The sequence below is a fragment of the Polypterus senegalus genome, chromosome 10 (assembly GCF_016835505.1).
Source record: "Polypterus senegalus isolate Bchr_013 chromosome 10, ASM1683550v1, whole genome shotgun sequence".
In the NCBI taxonomy this organism is placed as follows: Eukaryota; Metazoa; Chordata; class Cladistia; order Polypteriformes; family Polypteridae; genus Polypterus; species Polypterus senegalus.
In genome coordinates this window covers 85,762,449-85,775,332 of record NC_053163.1, presented here as the reverse complement: position 1 = coordinate 85,775,332, position 12,884 = coordinate 85,762,449, and the positions used below count along the sequence as shown (strand labels likewise).

At 37.4% G+C, this 12,884-nt stretch overlaps 1 protein-coding gene across 2 annotated transcripts in view; it reads left to right on the top strand.

Moving 5' to 3' along the window:
• Positions 1–3,577: 3,577 nt before the first annotated feature.
• The window catches only part of ocrl (OCRL inositol polyphosphate-5-phosphatase), an 88,346-nt gene continuing 79,039 nt past the window's right edge, over positions 3,578–12,884 (top strand). The window contains exons 1-2 of one of the 2 annotated variants that reach the window (XM_039766063.1): positions 3,578–3,987; positions 7,667–7,746. In XM_039766063.1, the coding sequence (XP_039621997.1) occupies positions 3,934–3,987; positions 7,667–7,746 (134 nt within the window). In that variant the 5' untranslated portion in view covers positions 3,578–3,933. The remainder of the gene's footprint in view (positions 3,988–7,666; positions 7,747–12,884) is intronic. The other variant, XM_039766062.1, reaches the window with a different exon arrangement.

Genomic DNA, 12,884 nt, shown 5'->3' with positions numbered 1-12,884 from the left:
CATTAGGCCTGGTTTAACTTGTTACGTATTAGCCTTATCAGGACTGTCATCAGGAATTGTCAGCTGATAACAGTTCCAGAGCCTCATAAATTCTTTGACTCTTCAAACATTTTGTGGCAGTCAACAACCATGGGCTCTACTAAGCAACTGTCTGACACTGATGGTTATAAAAAGAAGCTAAAGCACTTCCAGCTAACAATTTACACAGTCTGAAATAAATGTCATTAAGAAATGGCAGTTAAGGGGAGCCACTGAGGTCAAGGCAAGGTCTGGAAGACCAAGAAAACTGATTGATAAAACAGATTGTATGCTGTGCAGGGAGGCAAAGCAAAACTGCACGGAACCTGTTGGCGGGTTTGGCTGAGAAAGGAGAGGTGGTACATGTCATAAATGTGCTGTTGATTTTATGATCTGTAGGTAGGTAGTCTGCTTCTGGTCTGACACAGTAACAAAACAGTAGAGTTTTACTATTTCAAACCTACTCCAGGAAGTGGTTCTTTCTGTGTGAGGTCAACAAATACTTTCTTTCGGGTAAAAAGACAATACAGTACTCCATATCATCTGGCAAGTAGAAATGCCACAGTATCAGAATATACGAATACACGTCTGGCTATGGACTTGATGGCTACTGTCTTGGGTCTTCCGATGAAAAGGCAGGTTCTGCATGCCTGTGAGTGCAAGGAATAGTTAAACATCCATTCGTCCATCCATTATCCAACCCACTATATCCTAACACAGGGACACAGGGTTCTGCTGGAGACAATTTCAGCCAACACAGGGTGCAAGGCAGGAACAAACCCTGGGCAGGGTGCCAGCCCACCACAGGGAACACACACTCACACACCAAGCACACACTAGGGACAATTTAGGATCACCATTAACCCTTTTTGCCTCTGTATTACTCTAGAACAGAGGTGTTAAACTCGGAGGGACACAGTGTATTCAAGTTTTTGTTCCAGCCACTTTCTTAATTAGTATTCAAGTTTTTGTTCCAGCCACTTTCTTAATTAGTATTCAAGTTTTTGTTCCAGCCACTTTCTTAATCATTAACCAAATAATTTTGCTACTACTTGAAAAAACTCTTTTTAAATGATTTGTATTAAGATTCACTGTCCTTTACTGTTTATTTTTTGAAAGAAAAAGTGAATGCGTATAAGTGTTATTACTTATCTAGTCTTTTCGTCCTATCCCTGAGGAAAAAAAAGTATCTATCTATCTATCTATCTATCTATCTATCTATCTATCTATCTATCTATCTATCTATCTATCTATCTATCTATCTGTCTAAAAAGTTAGAGTTTAGGGAATGGCAGTGATGAAGGAAGGCATATATTTTGGTTAAAACCTCTAATAAGGAGTCAAGGAAAAAAAAAAAATTAATGTTTCAGAAATCTTTGTATGGCAGAATGTGAGCACTAGCAAACTATAGAAACAACGTTTTTCAATGGTCACCTTCAGGCAACTGAGTTTGAGACCACTGTATCAGCTAGTCATCTGTTGGATAACTTTGCATGTCATTATTGTTTAGCTGCTGTTTAAGGAGAAAAGAAACAATGTTTCTGAATGCTAAAGAGCAAGTCAATACAAATGAAGGCAACAGACATACTGTATGTATGTTCAAAAACTGATTGTGATTTATTACTTGTTAAAGTGGCTGGAATAAAAATCTGTTACTGCAACACTCCAGGATCTTAGTGAGCTTGACATCCCTGCCCTTGAACCTGGGCCAAGAAAATGAAGTAGGTGCTTCCTGGCCTAAACAGCAGCACCTACTCTGATAGGCTAAGAACATTAAACCTCTTTTATCAAGAAGAGTAAAAACTGCATGGGAAGCTAAACCAGGTGCCCATAAAGATGATTTAAATATTGAAATATTGAATTACATAGTTACATCAATGTAAAAATTACCAGAAAATACATTCAAGATTGAAATACTTAAAAGCTGTGGCAATCCAGTCATTCAAGATCTGGGAACCCTGACAACTAATCAGCTATTAGCTAACAAAATTGACAAACTTCCCTTTGTGAAATCTTTTGTGTTTTGTAGAAATGTAGCCAGTAGAACCAGAAAGGAGATTTAGAGTGGCTATACATTAAGATTTGTCTTTATATGAGCAGACAAATCTTCTGCAAAAGGAAACAAAAAACAAACTACCTGAACAAACAAAGAACATGCAGACTCCACAGATGAGGTCTTCTTCTTTTTCCAGAAAATGTTCAACTGGCATTATAAATAATGATCCATTTACTGCCAAATATGGGATGGAGGTTCTAACTTACTGACCTACAGTATTTTACTTATGTTTATTGACTCTTCTAGAATGTATTTCTATATCTTTTAGATATATAGTAAATACTTTAAAAAAGACATTTGATTACATTATGATCCATTTCCTTTAAATTACTAAGGAGGAGTAATTTTTGCTTAAATTTACCAATTAGCTTTCGCCTTGCCCTACTGTACTTCAAACAAGGCCATGTTGTGTTCTGATGTTTCTTTAATACCACATTGCTCACATTCTCCGGGTTTAGGCTTGCCAATATAATAATAATAGTATTGATTCAGATCAATATCCCTAAGCTTTATTCTAGTAAAAATAATTTATTCCTTTTTTATCTCAAAGACACTATTTATTTTTACTCCTTATTAGAGGTTTTAACCAAAATATATGCCTTCCTTCATCACTGCCATTCCCTAAACTCTAACTTTTTAGACAGAGAGATAGATAGATAGATAGATAGATAGATAGATAGATAGATAGATAGATAGATAGATAGATAGATACTTTTATTTCTTCCTAAGGGGAAAATTGTTTTTTATGGAAGTGCATTAAAGAAGCTAATAAATAAATAGATAAAAAATAAATATACACAAACACAATGCTCTAAATTATACATTTAAATTCACATTTGCCCAAAGGAACCTTAAAGTTTATTACTGTTCTATACAAAGTTTGTTTCCAAACAGTCCCTTATCAGCAAGAGTCCAAAACAAATACTATTATCACAATCAAACACAAGACAGCTAAGGCACGTTTTACTTCCAATAAAAGATCATTTCTACTTTTTTTTGTTTGTTTTCTGAATCTATGGCTTCAAAGATGTTAATAAGTCTCTTAAGATAACGACCTATTAGTTTTAACCTCATTTATCCTTCCTAAAGCAAAAATAATGGCCATTATTTCTGCTGAAAAATCCGATAATTTATCTTGAACTAGCCTTTCCTGTATTCACATTTCTAACGTAAAATGCACAGGCTACTCTATTACTTAAAGGCTCTTTTGATCCAACTGAACACTTTGCAAATTTTTTGTTAGATGTCCTACATTCTGATTTAATTACGACCAGATCTTGTAAGTCCCTTCACAAATTCAAGGGTTAATTTTTCCATTTCCACTAATATAACGAAGTCAATTCTGCTACGATCACCTGCAGTTGTGATCTAAAGGAGGAAAACACCGCCCCTTTTTCTCAAACAAAATTGCTCCCATTACAGGAACTTCGAAAAACCGAGTGACAGAGTCGCTTTTCCTTTGCCTTAGTCGTCCTTTACGTTAGATGGCGGTGTGCCCGCAAAACTCCAAAGTGGGAGTAGCTCTGTGCAAGCCGATCTAGGAGCATCAGGCCGTGTCTGTCTGGGAAGTCGTCGACTCGGAGAAGCAAAGAGGGCGCGCTTTTGTATTCCTCGTCTTAGTTTGTTGACATCGACGACTCGCTGGACAGTCACCTTTTTTGGCTTGTGAAGTGACAAGCTGCCCAGGCTCCTCGCCGCGAGAAAGTAGAGGCAGGCTCGGGGGAGGGGTGGGGGCGGGAGGTAGAACCTGTCAGACGGACAGCCAGCCAGCCGCCGGCGTGGAGCCTGTATTGGAAGGGCCTTCGGAGTGCTTGTGGTGGCCGTAAAGTCAGCAACGGAAGACCGGATTCTAGTGCAGCATGGCAGAGCCTGCATTGAACGATAGACTGGATCCAAGGGACAAGTGCATTTTAATATCCTTCCAATGTGTGGCAACCGGAGATAAACGAAGAGACCACGGACAGCGTACGGGTGGTTGTGCGCCGTGGCCCGGTGATTTCAGCCGAGAGTAACGACTCCTTTAGACATAGATATACGCATACATAAGATTTAGGGTAGCTGTTACAAAATAATAACGTTATTATATTTAGTCCTGGTAGACCCGTTCATGGCGATAGGAAAATAGTTGTTTTTGTGTTGTATTTTATTTCATAAGCCTGCGCAGGTATGTCAAAACACGAAGCATCCGTGTGACAGTGTTATTCATTCAGGCACAGAATAAACGGAACTCGCAGATCATGTACATTGACAGTTTAACCTCCTCTGCTGGCCGTATGACGCTTTGTAAATGAGCAATCGTTCGCTGTAGCGGAGAAGCAGATATGACAGGGCAGGATATCTGTAGTTTACTATCCATCCATCCATCCATCCATCCATCATCCAACCCGCTATATCCTAACACAGGATCATAGGGGTCTGCTGGACCCAATCACAGAATGGTATATGTCCGATGTTATTTCAAGATTTAGGCGAACGCTACAGATTTATTTGTAGAAATGCATGAGAAACATCATTCCTATCCTCTGTTTGCCTACTTACTTTATGGAATCTGAGGTATTTTGTGATTGGGGTCAGTCTACCGTAGTCCTATGGCTGAGGAACTGCGGTGTTTTGCTTTGTATTGTTGGAAAGTGGTACATTCCACTGGCTGAATACGTTTTGTTGTCATCTTTTGTGGTACATCCTTGTTTACATTTTCTTAAATACATTGTTTGCATTGGAAATGACTTGGAGCTAATTACATTTCCTTAAAGCTTGATTTTTATTTTCCATGTGAAGGTTACTTTTTTTTTTTTTTTGCTCTCGGTTAAGTGAATTTGCCAAAGTTCATAGTTAATTGGCTCTCTACCCTATCCTGCAGCTTTTGATCCTATCAACATTGCAGGTCTCTCTCTGACTACTTGTGCAGTATTTAGTTTTTTATGTTCTGATGCATCTGAAGTGGAGTACTTTTTATTGATTATTTAAAAGTTAGTCTAGATCAGGGGTGCTCACACTTTTTCGGCTTGCGAGCTACTTTTAAAATGACCAGGTCAAAATGATCTACCTACATTAAAAATATTTATGGTCACTACAGTATTTGGATTTAATAATCTTCATGTGGGAAAAGGCTGACTCGCATAAATAAGCAGAACCGAATAATGCAGTCAAGGAGGTAGCACATTTCCTCATGTTTGGGTACTTGTCCTCTGTGAGTAAGATCCAAACTGTCCATGAGTCCCATACTTCAGCTGAATGTCACCCTGTAGTGTCAAAATCTCATCCTCCACTGTAAAGGAATTTTAGGTGAAACAGTGTTGCAATTTCTGATGCGAGTGAATCACCCTCAACATCTTCCCTCAATGGATAGCATTTAAATGTAGTAATTGGCTCAAGTAAAGCTGAGTCTTGAAACCGTCTGTCAAAGTCTGACAGACAATTTTCAATCTGCTCGGTGTAGTGTATGCTGTCAAGTTGTGCACACGCCTTCCATTGCGTTTCCAGCACTGACGTGAGGTTTTGGATGTTCCCCAAATCAAGGCGCTGCAGCTTTGAGGACAGATGTTGCATTTTTCATTTGAAAGCATTAACTGAGCTAATCATATTGACCATTGTTTTGTCTTTTCCTGGCTGCTGTAAATTAAGCTCATTCAACATGTTGATCAGGTCGTTAAGTTGCTTGTATTCTACATGCTTAATGACAAGGAGAAACTCCTTTTTCTCCGGCTAGGGGTCTCGAAATCTCAGCTGGAATTTCTCTTCTTGGAAGGACTTCTTATGCTTAATGATCGAGTGACTCACCCAGAACGATGCTTTGGTGTGTCTGCCTTTGCTTTTGAATTCAGCCAAGTGAAAAATGATGGCTGTCCGATTAACTGCAATTTTAGTTCCCTCTCCTTTCTCAGATCGCTTTTCGGAAAGAAGTCAGTTTCATAGTTTTTATGAACAGTTACAAAGTGCCTTTCCACATTTTCCTTCTTTGGAATAGCAATGATAGATTGACAGATCAGACAAACGCACTTCGATTGTGACATTGTGAGAAAAAAAAAAATCCTCTTCCAATTCCTCTTCCCTCAACTCCCAACATTTTTTTTTTAAATCTCTTCTTTAGCTGATATAAATTGGAAGGCTAACTAGATTACTTAGATAGCTGGAGTTTTGCAGTAGCCCGCATGTTTGATCGTGTGAGCGGGATGACCAGTGTGTTAGAAGAAAGGAGATCTCAGACTGGCCGCACTGTATGTCAATCAAGTGGCAAATGCTGTAGGGAAGATATATGATAGACTAACATTTAAAAAAAAAATTTGAATGCAACACGATGTACCTGCACCACCTTCCTGATCTACTGGTTGATCGCGATAGACTTATTGGACACCCCTGGTCTAGATATAATATTTAGAAGGTGGAAGACTACCTTGATGTGCCAAAAACTACATTGAATAATGTACAAAGAACTCATTCATGTTTATGTATGAGTAAGTTACTGTTGTAGTGTGTTTATTAGTTTATATTGAGCCTTGTTGTTTTTTGGGTTGTGTATTATGTCAGAAAAATCTTGGGAATAAAGATTTGTCCTTCCTCCACAGTCAAACTATGCAGTTCTCACAAAGCAACCAAGCAAGGGTCAAAATAGTCAGTTCAGTCCTCAACAACATTTCCTTTGGGCACTGACAGCAGTCGGCTAATTCCCTTAGTCTTACTTGCTGGTTCTATTTAGGCTTTCTCAGGAACAAGAGTCTATCCAGGTTCGAAAAGACAGAAAGACATTCAACAGGAAACATCTCAAGCTACAAAATACACTAAATACTTCTAAAGATGTAGTATTTATGTACACACTAAACTCTAAAATCTATATACTTTAAATCTCATTAATCACTATTAGTAAATCACGTGTATGTTATTGTAACTAATTTATCAAACTGCATCATGCTCAATTCAAAACTATGGTTGACAGGGGCAAGAGCCTATCCCAGAAATCACTGGGAGCAAAAGTGAAAACAACCCTGGACGGGGCATCAGTCCATTACATGGCCTTGATGTTGTAGTTATAGGTTACAAAAAAGCAAATTATATTTTGGTATTTCATTGATTTTTAGACATGTTTGTTGATTTTCAGTTATTGAATAGAATAAGTAAGTGGAATAGTCATAAAACATCATAAAATAATAAACTCGTACTTTGACTTCAAAGAAATTCACAAAGTACCAAAGTTGAATTGATGGTATAAAATATATTCCATCTCTAAGTGTATATTTTTAACTTGTAACTTTATATGGTTATAAAATTAAAGTGATCTTGCAAATATATTAGGGTGTGATGCAGGATTGCATTGGAATATTAGTTAGAGCTATCCATTTTAAAGGTGTAAAAGTAAAAAGGTATTAAAATATTGAAATTTTTAAAGTTTCTTATGGGAATCAATTGGCTGATGTGAGTTTTACCTGTTTTTAATTATTAGCATATTCAATTTAAAAGTTGTGGCAAATCAGTGTGTGCATACATAATGATCAAAATATAACATATTGCATAAGAGATGTAAAACATTATATTCCAGTCACTTTTTACAAATTCCTTTCTTTTGTCTGCCATTTATTCCTTAACTTTTGGTTTCATTCTGTGAGAGGCTGGCAGGTACTCGATGGACAGAAACATCCAAGGCTGCTTTGTTTGCTTGAACGAACGGGAGAGTATGTGTAAGTACTATATTACCAATATTTTTTACCCTTAGATTTTCAATTGTATTACATTATGTGAAAACATTCATATTTTAAAGTGACAAAAATGTTAAAGGAATACTCCAGCCAAAAATTGTATTTGTTTTTTTTAATATCGCTTATCCCATGTGGTTTGTAGTGCTGGCTATGAAAAAAAAAATGATCAAGTTTTAGTTTTCAAGGAGAAAGATTGAATATTTAAAGTCAGTTGGGCTGATAGGTGATCAACGCTATACAGTATTAAACAATGTGAAAAATTTCAGAGGGAAAAAACCAAATCTTGCATAACTTGTCACCTAACTCGCATGTTCGATATCCATTTATGATGTCAAAACATGCAAAATGTGTGCATTTTTTGCCAAAACATTAAGTTATTTTCTTAAAAGCCGCCATTGAATGTAAACAGGGAAGATGTGCATTTGAGTTGAAGTTCTGCATCTTCTCCCTCATTTACTGATGTAGAAACCTGTCTTTAAAAGGAATACCTTACCTAAATATATTCTTTTACTGCCTGTCGTTTGCAGTGATGGCTGAGAAACGTCTTTATTCTCAAGTTTTTGTGCAAAACAGAGATAACAACATTACTATTTGACTAACTGCCTGTACTGACTAAGACTAGACATTGGTAAACCATATCAAACATGTCAATGAAAAAAAATCTCCGTTTACTTAGGTCACATAATCCATATGTAAAGTCATCCAGCCATATGCGCTCACAGTGTCCCATGTTAGACATGTCACAAAAAATAAAAAACTTTGGTGCAAAAGTTCCAAATAAGTAATGCGACCAGATTTTTTACAGTATCAGTATCTAGAAAGTCATTATTATGCTCATGTGTGACTGCAAGTAGTGAAATTGCTTTGGAAAGCACAGTAATACGTGAAAATAACTTGAGGAATATAAGATGGGACATATAATATCTCACAATGGTGAAGCTATAGCTATATATTTGTCACACTTCAAATCAGGATTATTTTAAAACCTTCATATATATGTTTGGTATCATTCTTTTCAGAATTTATCAAACTTTAAAGTGATGTTGTTAAATTATAAACTGAAAAATATCAAGAACTATCGTCCTGCGAGACGAGACTTTGTGTCAAGAAATTTAACCACGCCCAGGCCAGAAATAAAAGACAGAGTAGATGACAAAGTAGAATGTCGTAGAGACCAGGCAGTGAGCAAAAGGACAGCTGCTGTACAGGCTTTTAAATGTTCGAAGCGCTTCGCAAGGTGCAGATCAGGTGGCATTGCAGTAAGAAGCGGCAGAGATGTGAAGTGGCGGATGCATAGCACAGGCCGGGGTATGGGGGGGTTTGTTGAGTGAAGTGAGCATGGGGCAAACCCCCTATATATAATAAGGTTTGGGGTTCCACCCTGTATATTAGTAACAAAGTCTCAAAAGCCATGATAAATATAGAGCAGTCTCAAATGACTGGGTCCAAGATGGAACTGACTGAGGAAGGCAAGACGCTGGCTGTATATGCGGTGGGAAAGAAGAGAATGGTCCAATGGTGAACAGACAGAAGTAAGGTCAGTAGGAGGGTGTGGTCTGGAGATGGAAATGGAACCTGGTTGGGGTTTAGGTTGTCTTTCCTTCTGGTGATCTGCAAAGGAGGGAGAAAAGACATTGGCGCACTTTGTCAACCCCTGACCCGCTGTTTTACCTGTAGTTAAGCCTATTGACTGCCTCCCTTGTGAATATATATGTAAAAGTACAGTATATGTCTTGTTTTTCAATAGGCTATTTGAAGCTGTTATTTTAATCTCGAATGTCAGTTTTTGTCACTGAGTTGAATTTTCATGGGGAATGCTTTCCTGCTCAAGTATTAGCTAGTTATACGAGTTACAACACGCTGTTGTGACTGGAAAATAACATTGATTGGACACCATGAATTTGTCACTCACAAACCTATTAACTTATATAGGTTTTCTATCTAAAATTGAGTAATCTACTGTATAATATTTAATCTGAGAATGTTTTCTACCAGTCTTTTCAAAATTCTGAGGTCACCTTGCACAGTTAATGTTGAATGTTGATCAAATCCTCTGTGAAAAGTGTTGTAGAAAGTAAAAATTGGTTAGTTTGCAAAATACCTTTCGGGCTCTTGCAAATGGATCTGTATGGTTTTTGTTAATGGCTTGAATGGTGTTCATTCATCGAGTCTTAATGTTATAACTTTTGAACTAAGAGTTTTTATCTAAAGTCGCTACATGTTAATATTTTGAAAGCAGGGCCTGATCACATTCAAATTGCACTGGGTGCAGTGCTGTTATCAGTGTGCTAGCAGTTATTAGGCTTTATATAAAAAAAAGCAGAATATAGTTTCAGGAAATGACATTTGTTATCATGATGTACAGCACTTTTATCTGTTGTTTTTAGAATTATTTATGGGCACTTTTTATGAGCAATTTTCATACTCATGGTTATTTGAATGTTTCATTTTTAAAGGTATTTTTTAGTTTGATCAGGAATTATTGAGATAACTTAATATACTTTCTGTATACTCTTAGTACACCTAGCTATACTAATGCACTTGTTTTTTGATTTGTCTTTCCTAATTTTTAAGATGTTCAACCAAGTTTTAAATCTGCCTATAAAACATACTTCATCAAGTGTTTTTCTATTGAAAAAAGACACTGCCTTAAGAAAAAATGAAGTATAAAGATCATTGTGGGGCTGCCTATACTTGGTGAAAGAATATGTTTATTATTGTTCATTTCATTTGTTTTTTTTTCTGAAAATTGGTTTGCTTCTGCATCTCAAAGACTTGTATTGGAAATTTGTTGGCAAGTTTGAACTGATATTTATGTATTTATGTGTGGAAATTTGTGTTTGTGTGTGTCAGCATGCCTTGCTATGGACTGAAGGGATAAACTTTACTTAAATGCTAGATTAACTTTATGGGTTGGTAATTTTATGTTTAACATGCTGTAGATTAATGCATGTCTGTCTGCCTGTCTGTGAACTTTTCACCAGAGAACTACTTAACTTATGTAGATCGGGTGTTTTTCCATAATTTGCGTGAACATTCCGGGTTGATTTTGCGATTTCTGTCATCATGATCATAGTTCGCTTGCGGTACTGATTAATTTGCGCGGATCTGAGAGAGATGTAGGGAGGGGCGCGGGACCCTCCTCACTCATAACTTTCTCTCGTTCGCTAACTAAGCAGATTTAACTGCTTAATAGATTTAGATTGGGTTCTTTTTCTATAATTTGCTTGAAAATTCCAGTGGATTTTGTGACTTCTCTCATCGCGCTAAGTATCATAGTTCACTTGAAGGAGCAAATTATTCACTCTAATCCAAGACAGAGGCTGTGAGCCAAGGGGAGGGGGAAGCATGACGTCAGGGGTAGGGAGTCGGCAGGGCACTCTTCACGCGCCAGCCTCCATTCGAGTCTGTCTACCTGTCACCACGTTTTGGAGTGTACCTTGCCTCCGCTTAGCTAGCAGCATCTGTTCTGTTTTGTTTATCGATTTTTAAAGTTTGTCCTGTTTCACTACTGTGCAAGCGGAGCTGTGGGGGACAGCTAGTCTGCTATAAATAGGTCCCTATGGAATCCATTTTATTTTTTCACAAATTCTGTTTTTATTTTTTTTTCTATTTTTTGTTTTCACCGTTTTATTTTTCCATGATTTGGATTTTTGGGTTTTTATTTTTTATTTATTTATTTTTTTACTGTGAGTAGCAATAGCTACAACAAAACTAACAATAATGAAATGCACTTTACATTCCTTTTAATGAAACCACAAGTAAACTTTATTTTGCAGTTCCATTGATCAGGTAGGAGCCCAGATCCTCCATGATGCTGTATGCTGAGACTGCAGTAGGCCAGCAAGTGCCCTCCAGAATTGTAAGAACTGTTACTAGTTTGACGCATCCTTCTGAGATAAAGGTGAACATCACTTTTAAGGTCTAGGATATTTGCTACAGCTTGAGCTGATGTGTTCTTGGCCAGAAGGAACTTTTTTTAGAGGTTAATATGTTCAGTGAGGTACCCTACTGATTCGAAGCAGCCATTCCACCTGGTGTTTCCTGCCTCTGGGGTTTCTGGGCTTCTTGAAGAAGGCAGACTTTACCCACATCACTAGTGATGCAGCCTCACTAAAGTATTTATAGTGCTGGCAGGTCTCTCCCACCAAAGTGATGACATGACACAAGCAGGTTGAATATACACTGTTAGGCATAACCCCTTTTAAAACCTCCTGGAATACTTTCAGACAGAATGATGCATTGTCTGTAACCACTGCTAAAATGTCATTAATATTCAGGTGGTTGTTGTAAAGGGACTGAAGTGCTGCCTGTGAAAAGCAGCTCTTCATAAAGATAACATCTGCCAAAAAGTACTGAACTTCAGTACCTGTAATTGTAATTATGTAAATTATTTCTATTGATTCTTAAACCTTAAATGTTTACAGATTGAAACTGTGCATCATTACATCTGTAGCTTCATTTACTGCATACTGTATCTTAAAATAATTAATTACAAAGCAAAAGCAATCTAATCTGCAAGATGCTAAAATCTGGGAATTAAACAAAAAAAAGAAACAGATCCACTTTTATGGATCCATCCACAATTAAAAATAATTGTACTTTGAGTTACAATTACCACAACTTACAAAGAATTTTCTACCTGCCAGGTAGGATTCAAACCAATTTAGGACCCTGCCAGAGAGGCCCACCCATTGACTAAGGCGATTTCTAAGAATATTGTTATCAATGATGTCGAATGCGGCTCTCAGATCTAGGAGGATGAGAACAGATAAATGGCCTCTGTCAGCATTTACCCACAAGTCATTTACTACTTTAATGAGTGCAGTTTCTGTGCTGTGATTTGTTCTAAAACCTGACTGAAATTTATCAAGAATGGCATGTTTATTGAGGTGGTCATTTAACACTAGAATTACCAGAGCCTACGAAAAAACTCGTAGATCCGTCCCACCTTAAATCGCTTCTTAAAACCGTTCTCACCTCTCCGCCAGTCTCCTTTGTCCTGTAAATGTGCTGATAAAAACAAACTGCAAGCAGCCGGCTATTCCATCCCCCCACCGACTCAGAACGTGCATGAACTTCTCCGAGCTCATGCCTCGATTATCTGGGAGTGAAGTGGA